Source organism: Panulirus ornatus, chromosome 4 (assembly GCF_036320965.1).
Source record: "Panulirus ornatus isolate Po-2019 chromosome 4, ASM3632096v1, whole genome shotgun sequence".
Lineage (NCBI taxonomy): Eukaryota > Metazoa > Arthropoda > Malacostraca > Decapoda > Palinuridae > Panulirus > Panulirus ornatus.
In genome coordinates this window covers 62,504,422-62,522,537 of record NC_092227.1, presented here as the reverse complement: position 1 = coordinate 62,522,537, position 18,116 = coordinate 62,504,422, and the positions used below count along the sequence as shown (strand labels likewise).

At 41.0% G+C, this 18,116-nt stretch overlaps 1 protein-coding gene across 1 annotated transcript in view; it reads left to right on the top strand.

Moving 5' to 3' along the window:
* The first annotated feature begins 805 nt into the window (after positions 1-805).
* The window catches only part of LOC139766657 (putative peptidyl-prolyl cis-trans isomerase dodo), a 38,733-nt gene continuing 21,422 nt past the window's right edge, over positions 806-18,116 (top strand). The window contains exons 1-2 of the mRNA XM_071695554.1: positions 806-963; positions 10,404-10,613. Coding sequence (XP_071551655.1) covers positions 909-963; positions 10,404-10,613 — 265 coding nt within the window. The 5' untranslated portion in view covers positions 806-908. The remainder of the gene's footprint in view (positions 964-10,403; positions 10,614-18,116) is intronic.

Below are 18,116 nucleotides of genomic sequence, written 5' to 3'. Positions count from 1 at the left end.
AGTAATATAGATCAAAAGTTAATATATTTTCCGTTTTCTAAGAATTTACATTTTTCTTTTCCAGTGATGAAATAAGTGAGCAATATCAATAATTATTTTAAAAGTAAGATTTATTATTTTGGAAAGACATTTGTAGAATTAATATTTCAACACCAACTGAATATACAGATCGTGGCAGCCAACCGATATTGACAGTTAAAGAAAACGCATAGTTAGAGCTGCATAACTGTCTTCTCTAATTTCTCATTACAAGCAGACATCCTTCGAATATGAACATCTTTATAAAAACCTAGAATGTCTCTGTATAATCATTGCATAAGTAGAAATAAACAATATAGTCACACTAAGAAATATATGATACTTTTGACTCTTCTATTGTCAAAAGACCAATATTTTGAATGTGAAACCAATAAATCAAGTAAAAAATTGAAGCAAGAGAAATTAATACTTTTAACTGATACAACAAAATGATCACAGCGAATGAATGAACTGTATATTACTGTACAATGTGTCTTACTTCAGGAATTTATGACGTGGTTATTCATGTTATAAGTAGCAAATCGGAAACATATTAATTCAATGAAATTGAAAGATATTCCCAAATCAAGAATTCACTTGGCCTTGTCAGACAAAAGAAAAAAAAAGAAAAAAATCGTACCTAAGGAAAGTAGATATTTCTGATGTAGACATAGTTGCCCTAAGTAGATGAAAGCTTGTTTCCCATTAATGAATAAATGACAAAATTCAATGTCACGTACTCCTGAAATGAAGAGACATTACAAGGGAATGATTAATTTACATGAAAAGAAGCAGTTATCAAAGGATGAAGTATAGGCAGTATAGGGCGGTCAATACCTGGCCGAGAGGTTGAGGTCCTATATCGGAGATCCCAGATTCCACACGCGGCAATGGCTGATAACGAACTGCCATCAGGCTGGGAGAAGCGTGTCAGCCGCTCTACTGGTAGTACAAATGTGCTTTATAGTATTCTGTAGTATTTAAGGTTTGATAGGAGTGGTCCCTTACTTGATATAGCTTTATGAATGAGATATCTTGTCGATCAGGGACCTGGGTTATACCGGCATGGCCCGGGAGGCGGCATTTCAGTTGTCATTGATTTGATGTATAATTTTTTTTTCCGTCCTTCCCTTTTTGTTTTGTTAGAATACAGTATACATCTACCACCGTAACATAGGCATATCGTCTGCACTCAAGTTTTTTTTTTCATTTTTTTTTTATTTAATGGGTAGCACGTCTTTCAGGCCTTAGTATGTATTTGTAATGTGTAGATTTGTGTACTAGAATGATTATATTTCCTCACAAAGGCCTTGCTTACCCAAAGGGTAGCGCAATAATGATTTGAAGGTGGTTTTATTTGTGTTTTATTGCACCTCTTTGTACATTCTAAAGATTATTGGGTGATGTTTTACTTTAGGGGCACCACTAAAGTAAAGTAGCAGGAAGTGGAAGAAAAGTGTATCATTGGACTTTTTAACGCTTTTTCGAGGTGGTTTTAGAAAGGCATTAAGGAGCTATAGTGATTTTAAGTAATTCTTGAATGTGAAGAAGAGTATATTGGGGAGGGCTATAAAGGTCAGGGAAAATGCGTAGTAGTTACCAAGTTTATTTTGGTAAAAGTCCATATGTTTCCTCAAGTATTTCACGGAGCATAATCACATAATCACAAATACTTATTTTCTTTTGTGGCCTTCATGGTACATTCAGCATTACTGATGGCCCCAAGTAAAGAATGATAATAGGAATGCACAAAAATAAGTTGAAGCAAAATAAGATGATTTCATAATAAAGATAATGTCAAAAAATCAAGTAAAAATACAAACATCAGTGTAGGAAAATTTAAAATTGATTACACATTGAGTATGAATGTAAAACTAGTGGTGAAACACTACTGGAAATCAATAGGACCTCCTTTAAACCATACCTAATTTCTCTTAGGTGATGAGATTTTACCATGATTTTTTTTTTCCGTTCTTGTTTGTGTTTATCAGCATTGGTAATTGTCTAGATTAGCTCCACATTATGGTTAGCTTTGAATATTCAGTGATGTTCTGAAGTATAGTGTCTGTTGGATACATGAACACTTGTAGGGCATAATTTCAAGCTATTATAAATAATAGAAGTTTTGTATATCATGGAAATGTAGGGTAAATGATTGTGAAAGTAGGTGATTTATGAAATAACAGGATTTATTAAAACTTGATCTAGTAGCAGAAATGGTAGTAGAAATATACCAATTGTGAATTCTTGAAATTATGTAGATTAGCTTTGCATTGCCTTGAAATTTGATTTTTGGTGAATTTATCAAGCAGTGCTAATTAGTGATAAGAAAATTCAGTTAGAAATGTAGAGGGTAATTTGTAGTGTTATATTTTATCAAATATTAGATGAAGTGATAAATAAGTTTTTGAGCATATTTGGTAAAATCTTCATCTTGATCTCGGTGAGGATAGCACATTTAGATAATTGCACTTATTTCCAGTGTGGGGGAGAAGCACATTATGAACACAAGACTATAAAGAGCTCAAAGCAAAAGTGGTAAATCAGTTTGTATCAGATAACCTCAAACTTTTTAAGTTAAGTATGTATTAGATGCTGTTACTATTATTATTTGATTCTCATTAAATATAATAACTTTCACAGAAGTTTGTTATGGAACACAACCACATTTGAATGAAAATATTATCTAAGGGATTTGATAACATAAAAGATCTGATGGCAATTATCAAGGAAATTTTGTTTAATGAAAAAATAATGTTTTTGTAGATAAGGAAAATTTCATCCATATTCTGGAAAGTTGGTGAAACTGACAGTTGTTTCATTAGTCACTGGTGTCTGGCATGGAAAAATAAATTTGTAATTTGATGTACATTTATATACCTATTCTAGGGATTGATAGGGTTAGAATGGCTATTGTAAGAAAATACTGATCGTCATTGATAGTGATTAAGTTTATTGTATATCATGTGCTTCAGTGAGTAGTGGGCAGTTGTCTCCATTGCCCTCCACCTGGAGATACCCTGAGCTGGTTGTTAAGATTTGAGATTCATGGTTTAAAAAGAGGGTCATACATAAGTATCTGTGGAGCAGGAGAGATGATAAGCAAGTACTATTGGATTTCCTATTGACTGATAGGTGTGCAAAAGAAAGATACATAGATGTGCTGAAAGGTGGCAAAGGGTGAGGATTACTAGCATTTTTTAGAAAAGATGATATGTGTGAGCCAAAGGTGGTGAGAGCAAGCGAGAGATACCTGGAAAGGTTGCGTGCAGAATGCTAAAGGTGCAAGTAAACAAAGCTATGGGAGGGGGACAAGAAAGGGAAGACTTAATTGGGGATAGAATTTGTAAATGTTTACATATGCTTAATCCTTTGGAAAATTAGTTTCTTTTTTCTGATGAATCTTAGTGTTTTGTCTCACATGTGTAATGGATTTATGTAAGCTATGATATGGGGCTTAACTCCATTAGTTTATTGACATGCTGGGGTTGAATAAGGTTTTGAGTGATTGGGGCCTGGACATGCAGATATGTGAAGGGCTTGCATGGGATTGAGTGAATTGGAGTGATATGGTATACAGGAGACAAAGTGCTGTCTGTTGACTAAACAGTAGTATACGCAGCAGTAAGAGAAAACCACAGAAAAGCCTGTGGAGCTTAGTTAACCCTGCTACATATTCAGGCCCCACTTGTTCAAAATCCTTTTCACTCCATCCTTCTGTCTCCAGTTTGGTCTCCCTGTTACCTCCACTTGTGACATATATCCGCTCTCTCAAACTTTCCTAACTCATTCTCTCCATATGCCTTAACTCTTTCATTTCAGCGCACCCTCTTGTGCTCTCTCAACCACTTGATCAAACCAACTTCTGCAACACCACATGTCAAATAAGTAATGAAAGTGTAAGAGAGATGTGTGATAATAAAAAGAGTGTGGTTTAGAGAGCAGAAGAGGGTGTGTTGAAATGGTTTGAACATACGGAAAGAATGAGTGAGGAAAGGTTGACAAAGAGGATATATGTGTTAGAGGTGGAGGGAACAAGGAGAAGCAGGAGACCAAATTGGAGGTGGAAGGATGGAGTGAAAATGATTTTGAGCAATCAGGGCCTGAACATGCAATAGGGTGAGAGGCATGCAAGGAAGAGAGTAAATTAGAATGATGTGGTGTACTGGGGTTGACTTAACGTTAGTGGACTGAACCAGGGCATGTGAAATGTCTAGGGTACCTATGGAAAGGGCTGTGGTGCCTGGATGGTGGAGGGAACAAGAAGTGGGAGACCAAAATTGAAGTGGAAGGATGGGGTGAAAAAGATTTTGAGCGATCGGGGTCTGAACATACAGGAGGGTGAAGCGTGCAAGGAATAGGGAATGGGAACGATGTGGTATACCTGGGTTGATGTGCTCTCATTGAACTGAACCAGAGCATGTGAAGCATATAGGGTAAACCATGGAAAGGTCTGTGTGCTTGGATGTGGATAGGAAGCCATGGTTTCTGTGCATTACACAGGCTAGAGCCTGAGTGTGGATTAATGGGGCCTTTTTTGTCTGTATTCTTGATGCTGCCTCGCTGAAGCAGGGGATAGCGATGCTGTTTTTCTGTTGAGCAGGGTAGCGACAGGAATGGATGAAGGCAAGCAAGTATGAATATGTACTTGTGTATGTATGTAGTGTTTGCGTATGTATATGCATGTATATGTTATGTATATGTGAGCATATATATACATATATGTGTATATGTTGGCATATATATACATATATGTGTATATGAGTGGATGGGCCATTCTTCATTTGTTTCCTGGTGGTACCTGATGCAGGAAACATCGATTATGTATGATGATAATATATATATATATATATATATATATATATATATATATACATATAAAAAAAAAAAAAAAAAAAAGAGGGGAGGATTTCCAGCCCCCCGCTCCCTTCCCTTTTAGTCGCCTTCTACGACGGTTTTTTTTTTTTTTTTTTTTTTTTTTTCCCAAAAGAAGGAACAGAGAAGGGGGTCAGGTGAGGATACTCCCTCAAAGGCCCAGTCCTTTGTTCTTAACGCTACCTCGCTATCGCAGGAAATGGCGAATAGTATGAAAAAAAAAATATATATATATATATATATATATATATATATTATTTTTTATATTTTATTATACTTTGTCGCTGTCTCCCGCGTTTGCGAGGTAGCGCAAGGAAACAGACGAAAGAAATGGCCCAACCCCCCCCCCCCATACACATGTATATACATACGTCCACACACGCAAATATACACACCCACACAGCCTTCCATGGTTTACCCCAGACGCTTCACATGCCCTGCTTCAATCCACTGACAGCACGTCAACCCCAGTATACCACATCGCTCCAATTCACTCTATTCCTTGCCCTCCTTTCACCCTCCTGCATGTTCAGGCCCCGATCACACAAAATCTTTTTCACTCCATCTTTCCACCTCCAATTTGGTCTCCCTCTTCTCCTTGTTCCCTCCACCTCCGACACATATATCCTCTTGGTCAATCTTTCCTCACTCATCCTCTCAATGTGCCCAAACCACTTCAAAACACCCTCTTCTGCTCTCTCAACCACGCTCTTTTTATTTCCACACATCTCTCTTACCCTTACGTTACTCACTCGATCAAACCACCTCACACCACACATTGTCCTCAAACATCTCATTTCCAGCACATCCATCCTCCTGCGCACAACTCTATCCATAGCCCACGCCTCGCAACCATACAACATTGTTGGGACCACTATTCCTTCAAACATACCCATTTTTGCTTTCCGAGATAATGTTCTCGACTTCCACACATTCTTCAAGGCCCCCAGGATTTTCGCCCCCTCCCCCACCCTATGATCCACTTCCGCTTCCATGGTTCCATCCGCTGCCAGATCCACTCCCAGATATCTAAAACACTTCACTTCCTCCAGTTTTTCTCCATTCAAACTCACCTCCCAATTGACTTGACCCTCAACCCTACTGTACCTAATAACCTTGCTCTTATTCACATTTACTCTTAACTTTCTTCTTTCACACACTTTACCAAACTCAGTCACCAGCTTCTGCAGTTTCTCACATGAATCAGCCACCAGCGCTGTATCATCAGCGAACAACAACTGACTCACTTCCCAAGCTCTCTCATCCACAACAGACTTCATACTTGCCCCTCTTTCCAAAACTCTTGCATTCACCTCCCTAACAACCCCATCCATAAACAAATTAAACAACCATGGAGAAATCACACACCCCTGCCGCAAACCTACATTCACCGAGAACCTATCACTTTCCTCTCTTCCTACACGTACACATGCCCTACATCCTCGATAAAAACTTTTCACTGCTTCTAACAACTTGCCTCCCACACCATATATTCTTAATACCTTCCACCTATCAACTCTATCATATGCCTTCTCCAGATCCATAAATGCTACATACAAATCCATTTGCTTTTCTAAGTATTTCTCACATACATTCTTCAAAGCAAACACCTGATCCACACATCCTCTACCACTTCTGAAACCACACTGCTCTTCCCCAATCTGATGCTCTGTACATGCCTTCACCCTCTCAATCAATACCCTCCCATATAATTTACCAGGAATACTCAACAAACTTACACCTCTGTAATTTGAGCACTCACTCTTATCCCCTTTGCCTTTGTACAATGGCACTATGCACGCATTCCGCCAATCCTCAGGCACCTCACCATGAGTCATACATACATTAAATAACCTTACCAACCAGTCAACAATACCGTCACCCTCTTTTTTAATAAATTCCACAGCAATACCATCCAAACCTGTTGCCTTGCCGGCTTTCATCTTCTGCAAAGCTTTTACTACCTCTTCTCTGTTTACCAAATAATTTTCCCTAACCCTCTCACTTTGCACACCACCTCGACCAAAACACCCTATATCTGCCACTCTATTATCAAACACATTCAACAAACCTTCAAAATACTCACTCCATCTCCTTCTCACATCACCACTACTTGTTATTACCTCCCCATTTGCGCCCTTCACTGAAGTTCCCATTTGCTCCCTTGTCTTACGCACTTTATTTACCTCCTTCCAGAACATCTTTTTATTCTCCCTAAAATATAATGATACTCTCTCACCCCAACTCTGTACACGACAGCTGGTGACTGAGTTTGGAAAAGTGTGTGGAAGAAGAAAGTTAAGAGTAAATGTGAATAAGAGCAAGGTTATTAGGTACAGTAGGGTTGAGGGTCAAGTCAATTGGGAGGTGAGTTTGAATGGAGAAAAACTGGAGGAAGTGAAGTGTTTTAGATATCTGGGAGTGGATCTGGCAGCGGATGGAACCATGGAAGCGGAAGTGGATCATAGGGTGGGGGAGGGGGCGAAAATCCTGGGGGCCTTGAAGAATGTGTGGAAGTTGAGAACATTATCTCGGAAAGCAAAAATGGGTATGTTTGAAGGAATAGTGGTTCCAACAATGTTGTATGGTTGCGAGGCGTGGGCTATGGATAGAGTTGTGCGCAGGAGGATGGATGTGCTGGAAATGAGATGTTTGAGGACAATGTGTGGTGTGAGGTGGTTTGATCGAGTGAGTAACGTAAGGGTAAGAGAGATGTGTGGAAATAAAAAGAGCGTGGTTGAGAGAGCAGAAGAGGGTGTTTTGAAGTGGTTTGGGCACATGGAGAGGATGAGTGAGGAAAGATTGACCAAGAGGATATATGTGTTGGAGGTGGAGGGAACAAGGAGAAGAGGGAGACCAAATTGGAGGTGGAAAGATGGAGTGAAAAAGATTTTGTGTGATCGGGGCCTGAACATGCAGGAGGGTGAAAGGAGGGCAAGGAATAGAGTGAATTGGAGCGATGTGGTATACCGGGGTTGACGTGCTGTCAGTGGATTGAAGCAGGGCATGTGAAGCGTCTGGGGTAAACCATGGAAAGCTGTGTAGGTATGTATATTTGCGTGTGTGGACGTATGTATATACATGTGTATGGGGGGGGTTGGGCCATTTCTTTCGTCTGTTTCCTTGCGCTACCTCACAAACGCGGGAGACAGCGACAAAGTATAATAAAAAAAAAATAATATATATATATATATATATATATATTATACTTTGTCGCTGTCACCCGCTTTAGCGAGGTAGTGCAAGGAAACAGATGAGAGAATGGCCCAACCCACCCACATACACAAACGCCCACACATGCACATATACATACCTATACATTTCAACGTATACATACATTTACATACACAGACATATACATATATACACATGTATGTTCTGATTGGCACCTTGTTTGACATGGGCATAACTGTTATGGTCACTACAATTAATTCACATTTATTGTGACTCATCTTCATTTTCTGCATTTCTTGTACCTCCCTGTTTGAATTGGTTCATTTTGTTTTTTAATGTTTTTGTTCCAAATTTGCTTCATGATTCACTTTTTCATTAAGCCAAATTTCTAACATGTTAAGACGTCATACCTTATGTACTCATTTACATAAGTCACATTGATTTTAGAGTTCTTATGTATTAGACTTTTTATCGAGGATGTAAGGCATGTGTACGTGTAGGAAGGGAGGAAAGTGATTGGTTCTCAGTGAATGTAGGTTTGTGGCAGGGGTGTGTGATGTCTCCATGGTTGTTTAATTTGTTTATGGATGGGGTTGTTAGGGAGGTGAATGCAAGAGTTTTGGAAAGAGGGGCAAGTATGAAGTCTGTTGGGGATGAGAGAGCTTGGGAAGTGAGTCAGTTGTTGTTCGCTGATGATACAGCGCTGGTGGCTGATTCATGTGAGAAACTGCAGAAGCTGGTGACTGAGTTTGGTAAAGTGTGTGAAAGAAGAAAGTTAAGAGTAAATGTGAATAAGAGCAAGGTTATTAGGTATAGTAGGGTTGAGGGTCAAGTCAATTGGGAGGTGAGTTTGAATGGAGAAAAACTGGAGGAAGTAAAGTGTTTTAGATATCTGGGAGTGGATCTGGCAGCGGATGGAACCATGGAAGCGGAAGTGGATCATAGGATGGGGGAGGGGGCGAAAATTCTGGGAGCCTTGAAGAATGTGTGGAAGTCAAGAACATTATCTCGGAAAGCAAAAATGGGTATGTTTGAAGGAATAGTGGTTCCAACAATGTTGTATGGTTGCGAGGCGTGGGCTATGGATAGAGTGGTGCGCAGGAGGATGGATGTGCTGGAAATGAGATGTTTGAGGACAATGTGTGGTGTGAGGTGGTTTGATCGAGTAAGTAACGTAAGGGTAAGACAGATGTGTGGAAATAAAAAGAGCGTGGTTGAGAGAGCAGAAGAGGGTGTTTTGAAATGGTTTGGGCACATGGAGAGAATGAGTGAGGAAAGATTGACCAAGAGGATATATGTGTCGGAGGTGGAGGGAACGAGGAGAAGAGGGAGACCAAATTAGAGGTGGAAAGATGGAGTGAAAAAGATTTTGTATCATTGGGGCCTGAACATGCAGGAGGGTGAAAGGAGGGCAAGGAATAGAGTGAATTGGAGCGATGTGGTATACCGGGGTTGACGTGCTGGCAGTGGATTGAATCAGGGCATGTGAAGCGTCTTGGGTAAACCATGGAAAGCTGTGTAGGTATGTATATTTGCGTGTGTGGACGTATGTATATACATGTGTATGGGGGTGGGTTGGGCCATTTCTTTCGTCTGTTTCCTTGCGCTACCTCGCAAACGTGGGAGACAGCGACAAAGCAAAAAAAAAAAAAAAAAAAAAAAATATTTATCCATGTTTTCTTCCAAGGGTTTTTTGTTGCCTTATTTGTCTTTAGGTGGTTTTAGGTTATTGTGGCTTTACTTGATTTATTTAACTTCTCATTTGTAACTATTTCATTTCTGCTTTTCCAAGGGACATTCATCGTTTCAGTAGTGTTTTTTTTCATTTGATTGAAAGATGCCGAGTTTCTTTGGCTTGAACATGTAGGAGAGTTCGAGACATGCATGGGATAGAGCAAATTGGAGCATTGTGGCATATAGAGGTTGATATGGTATCACTAAACTGAACCAGGGCATGAGAAGCATTTAGGGGACACCACAGAAAGATCTGTGGGGCATTGCTGTGGAGTGTGGTTTTGGTGCATTGTACACGACAGCTAGTGTGTGGATGTAAGCAAATGAGGTCGTTCTTCATCTGTTCCTGGTGCTACCTAATAAATGTGGGAAACTCTGAACAAATATGTACAAGGAGTGTTAGCAGATTCACAAAGACAGGCAGATCAGAATATAGAATGCCTCAGCATATGTTTGAAGCAAGCCTTTTGGATCATTCACACTTAAAGATATGGAAGTTTTGGTAGCTGAAGTGGGATATATTTAGTAGCAAAAGTTATGTTTCTTTTATATACAAGTCTTATCATAATTTCATATATAACTTTCAAATCTTAATATACCAGGTCAGACCTACTACCTGAATGTGTACACAAAAGAGAGCCAGTGGGATGCACCAACAGAGCCAGCTAAGCCAGCAGGAGGGAGTAGCGGTGGCCCCGACCGTGTGCAGTGTTCTCATCTTCTGGTAAAACATGCAGGCTCACGTAGACCTTCTTCATGGCGCCAGGAGACTATAACTATCTCAAAAGATGAAGCATTAGCTCTTCTAGAAGGTATGGACAGTTTGCTTTTTGATGAAGTAATTTGCTTCTCAGTTTCTTAATATATATATATATATATATATATATATATATATATATATATATATATATTTATTTAGAATATATGGTGTGGGAGGCAAGTTGTTAGAAGCAGTGAAAAGTTTTTATTGAGGATGTAAGGCATGTGTACGTGTAGGAATAGAGGAAAGTGATTGGTTCTCAGTGAATGTAGGTTTGTGGCAGGGGTGTGTGATGTCTCCATGGTTGTTTAATTTGTTTATGGATGGGGTTGTTAGGGAGGTAAATGCAAGAGTTTTGGAAAGAGGGGCAAGTATGAAGTCTGTTGTGGATGAGAGAGCTTGGGAAGTGAGCCAGTTGTTGTTCGCTGATGATACAGCGATGGTGGTTGATTCATGTGAGAAACTGCAGAAGCTGGTGACTGAGTTTGGTAAAGTGTGGAAAGAAGAAAGTTAAGAGTAAATGTGAATAAGAGCAAGGTAATTAGGTACAGTAGGGTTGAGGGTCAAGTCAATTGGGAGGTAAGTTTGAATGGAGAAAAACTGGAGGAAGTAAAGTGTTTTAGATATCTGGGAGTGGATCTGACAGCGGATGGAACCATGGAAGCGGAAGTGGATCATAGGGTGGGGGAGGGGGCGAAAATCCTGGGAGCCTTGAAGAATGTGTGGAAGTGGAGAACATTATCTCGGAAAGCAAAAATGGGTATGTTTGAAGGAAGTGGTTCCAACAATGTTGTATGGTTGCGAGGCGTGGGCTATGGATAGAGTTGTGCGCAGGACGATGGATGTGCTGGAAATGAGATGTTTGAGGACAATGTGTGGTGTGAGGTGGTTTGATCGAGTAAGTAATGTAAGGGTAAGAGAGATGTGTGGAAATAAAAAGAGCGTGGTTGAGAGAGCAGAAGAGGGTGTTTTGAAATGGTTTGGGCACATGGAGAGAATGAGTGAGGAAAGATTGACCAAGAGGATATATGTGTCGGAGGTGGAGGGAACAAGGAGAAGTGGGAGACCAAATTGGAGGTGGAAAGATGGAGTGAAAAAGATTTTGTATGATCGGGGCCTGAACATGCAGGAGGGTGAAAGGAGGGCAAGGAATAGAGTGAATTGGATCGATGTGGTATACCGGGATTGACGTGCTGTCAGTGGATTGAATCAGGGCATGTGAAGCGTCTGGGGTGAACCATGGAAAGCTGTGTAGGTATGTATATTTGCGTGTGTGGACGTATGTATATACATGTGTATGGGGGTGGGTTGGGCCATTTCTTTCGTCTGTTTCCTTGCGCTACCTCGCAAACGCGGGAGACAGCGACAAAGCAAAAAAAAAAAAAAAAAATTTATTTATTTATTTTGCTTTGTCGCTGTTTCCCACGTTAGCGAGGTAGCGCAAGGAAACAGACGAAAGAGTGGACCAACCCAACCACACACCTGTATATACATACACGTCTACACACACAAATATACATACCTATACATCTCAATGTATACATATATATACACACACAAACATATATATATACTCATTTACATAATTCATACTGTCTGCCTTTATTCATTCCCATCGCCACCCCACCACACATGAAATAACAACCCCCTCTCCTGCATCAGCGAGATAGTGCCAGGAAACAGAGAAAGAATGGCCCACCCACTCATATACATGTAAACGCCCATACATGTCATGCATAATGCCTTGAAACCACAGCTCCCTTTCCACATCCAGGCCCAACAAAACTTTCCATGGTTTACCCCAGACGCTTCACATGCCCTGGTTCAATCCATTGACATTATGTCTACCCCGGTATACCACATCCTTCCAATTCACTCTATTCCTTGCATGCCTTTCCTCCTCCTGCATGTTCAGGCCCTGATCACTCAAAATCTTTTTCACTCCATCCTTCCACCTCCAATTTGGTATCCCACTTCTCCTCGTTCGCTCCACCTCTGACACATATATCCTTTTTGTCAATCTTTCCTCACCGATTCTCTCCGTGTGACCAAACCATTACAAAACACCCTCTTCTGCTTTCTCAACTGCACTCTTTTGATTACCACACATCTCTCTTACCCTTTCATTACTTACTTGATCAAACCACCTCACACCATGTATTGTCCTCAAACATCTCATTTCCAACACATCCACCCTCCTTTGTAGAACCCCATCTATAGCCCACGCCTCGCAGCCACATAACATTGTTGGAACCATTATTCATTCAAACATACCCATTTTTGCTTTCTGAGATAATATTCTCGCCTTCCACACATTTTTCAATGCTTCCAGAACTTTCACCTCCTCCCCCACCCAGTGACTCACTTCCACCTCCATGGTTCCATCCGCTGCCAAATCCACTTCCAGATATCTAAAATGCTTCACTTCCTCAAGTTTTCTCCATTCAAATTTATCTACCAATTGACTTGTCCCACAACCCTACTATACCTAATAACCTTGCTCTTATTCACATTTACTCACAGCTTTCTTCTTTCACACACTTTACCAAACTCAGTCACCAGCTTCTGCAGTTTCTCACCCGAATCAGCCACCAGTACTGTATCATCAGCAAACAACAACTGACTTCCCAAGCCCTTTCATCCACAACAGACTGTATACTTGCACATCTCTCCAAAACTCTTGCATTCACCTCTCTAACAACCCCATCTATAAAGAAATTTAACAACCATGGAGACATCACGCACCCCTGCCACAAACCAACATTCACTGAGAACCAATCACTTTCCTCTATTCCTACACGTACACATGCCTTACATCCTCGATAAACTTTTCACTGCTTCTAACAACTTGCCTCCCACACCATATACTCTTAATGATACATAACCATTTTTGCTTTCCAAGATAAAGTTCTCAACTTCCTCACATTCTTCAACGCTCCCAGAACTTTCGCCACCTCCGCCACCCAATGATTCACTTCCGTTTTCATGGTTCCATCTGCTGCCAAATCCACTCCCAGATATCTAAAACACTTCACTTCCTCCAGTTTTTGTCCATTCAAACTTATCTCCCAATTGACTTGTCCCTCAACCCTACTGTACCTGATAACATTGCTCTTATTCACATTTACTCTCGGCTTTCTTCTTTCACACATTTTACCAAACTAAGTCACCAGCTTCTGCAGTTTCTCACCTGAATCAGCCACCAGCGCTGTATCATCAGGGAACAACAACTGACACACTTCCCAAGCTCTCTCATCCACAACAGACTGCATACTTGCCCCTCTTTCCAAAACTCTTGCATTCACCTCCTTAACATCCCCATCCATAAAGAAATTAAACAACCATGGAGACATCACGCACCCCAGCCGCAAACCTACATTCACCGAGAACCAATCTTTTTTCCTCTCTTCCTACACGTACACATGCCTTACATCCTCGATAAACACTTTTCACTGCTTCTAACAACTTGCCTCCCACGCCATATATTCTTAATACCTTCCACAGAGCATCTATCAACTCTATCATATGCCTTCTCCAGATCCTTAAATTCTACATACAAATCCATTTGCTTTTCTAAGTATTTCTCACATACATACTTCAAAGCAAACACCTGATCCACACATCCTCTACCACTTCTAAAACCACACTGCTCTTCCCCAGTCTAATGCTCTGTACATGCCTTCACCCTCTCAATCAATATCCTCCCATATAATTTCCCAGGAATACTCAACAAACTTATACCTCTGATTTGAGCACTCATGTTTATCCCCTTTGCCTTTGTACAATGGCACTGTGCAAGCATTCCACCAGTCAACAATACAGTCACCCCCTTTTTAATATATTCGACTGCAATACCATCCAAACCCGCTGCCTTGCCGTCTTTCATCTTCCGCAAAGCTTTTACTACCTCTTCTCTGTTTACCAAATCATTCTCCCTAACCCTCTCACTTTGCACACCACCTCGACCAAAATACCCTATATCAAACACATTCAACAAACCTTCAAAATACTCCATCTCCTTCTCACATCACCTCTACTTGTTATCACCTCCCCATTAGCCCCCTTCACTGATGTTACTATTTGTTCCCTTGTCTTATGCACTTTATTTGCCTCCTTCCAAAACATCTTTTTATTCTCCCTAAAATTTAACAATACTCTCACCCCAACTCTCATTTGCTCTCTTTTTCACCTCTTGCATCTTTCTCTTGACCTCCTGCCTCTTTCTTTTATACATCTCCCAGTCATTTGCATTATTTCCCTGCAAAAATCGTCCAAATGCCTCTCTCTTCTCTATCACTGATAATCTTACTTCTTCATCCCATACCATCACTACCTTTTCTAATCTGCCCACCTCCAATGCTTTTCATACCACAAGCATCTTTTGCACAAGCCATCACTGCTTCCCTAAATACATCCCATTCCTCCCTCACTCCCCTTATGTCCTTTGTTCTAACCTTTTTCCATTCTGTACTCAGTCTCTCCTGGTACTTCCTCACACAAGTCTCCTTCCCAAGCTCACTTACTCTCACCACTCTTTTCACCCCAACATTCTCTCTTCTTTTCTGAAAACTTCTAGAAATCTTCACTTTCACCTCCACAAGATAATGATCGGACATCCCTCCAGTTGCACCTCTCAGCACATTAACATCCAGAAGTCTCACTTTCGCGTGCCTATCAGTTAACACATAATCCAATAACACTCTCTGGCCATCTCTCCTACTTACATACGTATACTTATGTATATCTCTCTTTTTAAACCAGGTATTCCCAATCACCAGTCCTTTTTCAGCACATAAATCTACAAGCTCTTCACCATTTCCATTTACAACACTGAACACCCAATGTACACCAATGATTCTCTTAATTGCCACAGGACTCGCCTTTGCTTTCAAATCACCCATCACTATAACCTGGTCTCGTGCATCAAAACTACTAACACACTCTCTCAACTCATCTCAAAACACTTGCCTCTCATGATTTTTCTTCTAATGCCCAGGTGCATATGCACCAATAGTCACCCATCTCTCTCCATCCACTTTCAGTTTTATCCATATCAATCTAGAGTTTACTTTCTTACACTCTATCACATACTCCCACCACTCCTGTTTCAGGAGTAGAGCTACTCCTTCCCTTGCTCTCGTCCTCTCACTAACCCCTGACTTTACTCCCAAGACATTCCCAAACTACTCATCCCCTTTACCCTTGAGCTTCGTTTCACTCAGAGCCAAAACATCCAGGATCCTTTCCTCAAACATAGTACCTATCTCTCCTTTTTTCTCATCTTGGTTACATCCACACACATTTAGACACCCCAATCTGAGCCTTCGAGGAGGATGAGCACTCCCCGCCTGATCTCCTTCTGTTTCTCCTTTTAGAAAGTTAAAATACAAGGAGGGGAGAGTTTCTAAAGAAAAAAAAAAACCCCCCCCGCATGCTCCCGTCCCCTGTAGTCGCGTTCTACGACACCTAAGGAATGTGTGGGAAATATTCTTTCTCCCCTATCCCCGTATATATATATATATATATATATATATATATATATATATTTTCTTTCTTTCAAACTATTCGCCATTTCCCGCATTAGCGAGGTAGCATTAAGAACAGAGGACTGGGCCTTTGAGGGAATACCCTCACCTGGCCCAATGCTCTGTTCCTTCTTTTGGAAAAAAAAAAACGAGAGGGGAGGATTTCCAGCCCCCCGCTCCCTCCCCTTTTAGTTGCCTTCTACGACACACAGGGAATACGTGGGAAGTATTTATATATATATATATTTTTTTTTTTTTGCTTTGTCGCTGTCTCCCGCGTTTGCGAGGCAGTGCAAGGAAACAGACGAAAGAAATGGCCCAACCCACCCCCATACACATGCCTTGATTCAATCCACTGACAGCACGTCAACCCCGGTATACCACATCGCTCCAGTTCACTCTATTCTTTGCCCTCCTTTCACCCTCCTGCATGTTCAGGCCCCGATCACACAAAATCTTTTTCACTCCATCTTTCCACCTACAATTTGGTCTCCCTCTTCTCCTCGTTCCCTCCACCTCCGACACATATATCCTCTTGGTCAATCTTTCCTCACTCATTCTCTCCATGTGACCAAACCATTTCAAAACACCCTCTTCTGCTCTCTCAACCACGCTCTTTTTATTTCCACACATCTCTCTTACCCTTACGTTACTCGATCAAACCACCTCACACCACACATTGTCCTCAAACATCTCATTTCCAGCACATCCATCCTCCTGCGCACAACTCTATCCATAGTCCACGCCTCGCAACCATACAACATTGTTGGAACCACTATTCCTTCAAACATACCCATTTTTGCTTTCCGAGATAATGTTCTCGACTTCCACACATTCTTCAAGGCTCCCAGAATTTTCGCCCCCTCCCCCACCCTATGATCCACTTCCGCTTCCATGGTTCCATCCGCTGCCAGATCCACTCCCAGATATCTAAAACACTTCACTTCCTCCAGTTTTTCTCCATTCAAACTCACCTCCCAATTGAACTGACCCTCAACCCTACTGTACCTAATAACCTTGCTCTTATTCACATTTACTCTTAACTTTCTTCTTTCACACACTTTACCAAACTCAGTCACCAGCTTCTGCAGTTTCTCACATGAATCAGCCACCAGCGCTGTATCATCAGCGAACAACAACTGACTCACTTCCCAAGCTCTCTCATCCACAACAGACTTCATACTTGCCCCTCTTTCCAAAACTCTTGCATTCACCTCCCTAACAACCCCATCCATAAACAAATTAAACAACCATGGAGACATCACACACCCCTGCCGCAAACCTACATTCACTGAGAACCAATCACTTTCCTCTTCCTACACGTACACATGCCTTACATCCTCGATGAAAACTTTTCACTGTTTCTAACAACTTGCCTCCCACACCATATATTCTTAATACCTTCCACAGAGCATCTCTATCAACTCTATCATATGCCTTCTCCAGATCCATAAATGCTACATACAGTAGCATATGTAGCATTTATATATATATATATATATATATATATATATATATATATATATATATATATATATATATTTTTTTTTTTATTGTCGCTGTCTCCCGCGTTTGCAAGGTAGCGCAAGGAAACAGACGAAAGAAATGGCCCAACCCACCCCCATACACATGTATATACATACGTCCACACACGCAAATATACATACCTACACAGCTTTCCATGGTTTACCCCAGACGCTTCACATGCCTTGATTCAATCCACTGACAGCACGTCAACCCCGGTATACCACATCGCTCCAATTCACTCTATTCCTTGCCCTCCTTTCACCCTCCTGCATGTTCAGGCCCCGATCACACAAAATCTTTTTCACTCCATCTTTCCACCTCCAATTTGGTCTCCCTCTTCTCCTTGCTCCCTCCACCTCCGACACATATATCCTCTTGGTCAATCTTTCCTCACTCATCCTCTCCATGTGCCCAAACCACTTCAAAACACCCTCTTCTGCTCTCTCAACCACGCTCTTTTTATTTCCACACATCTCTCTTACCCTTACGTTACTCACTCGATC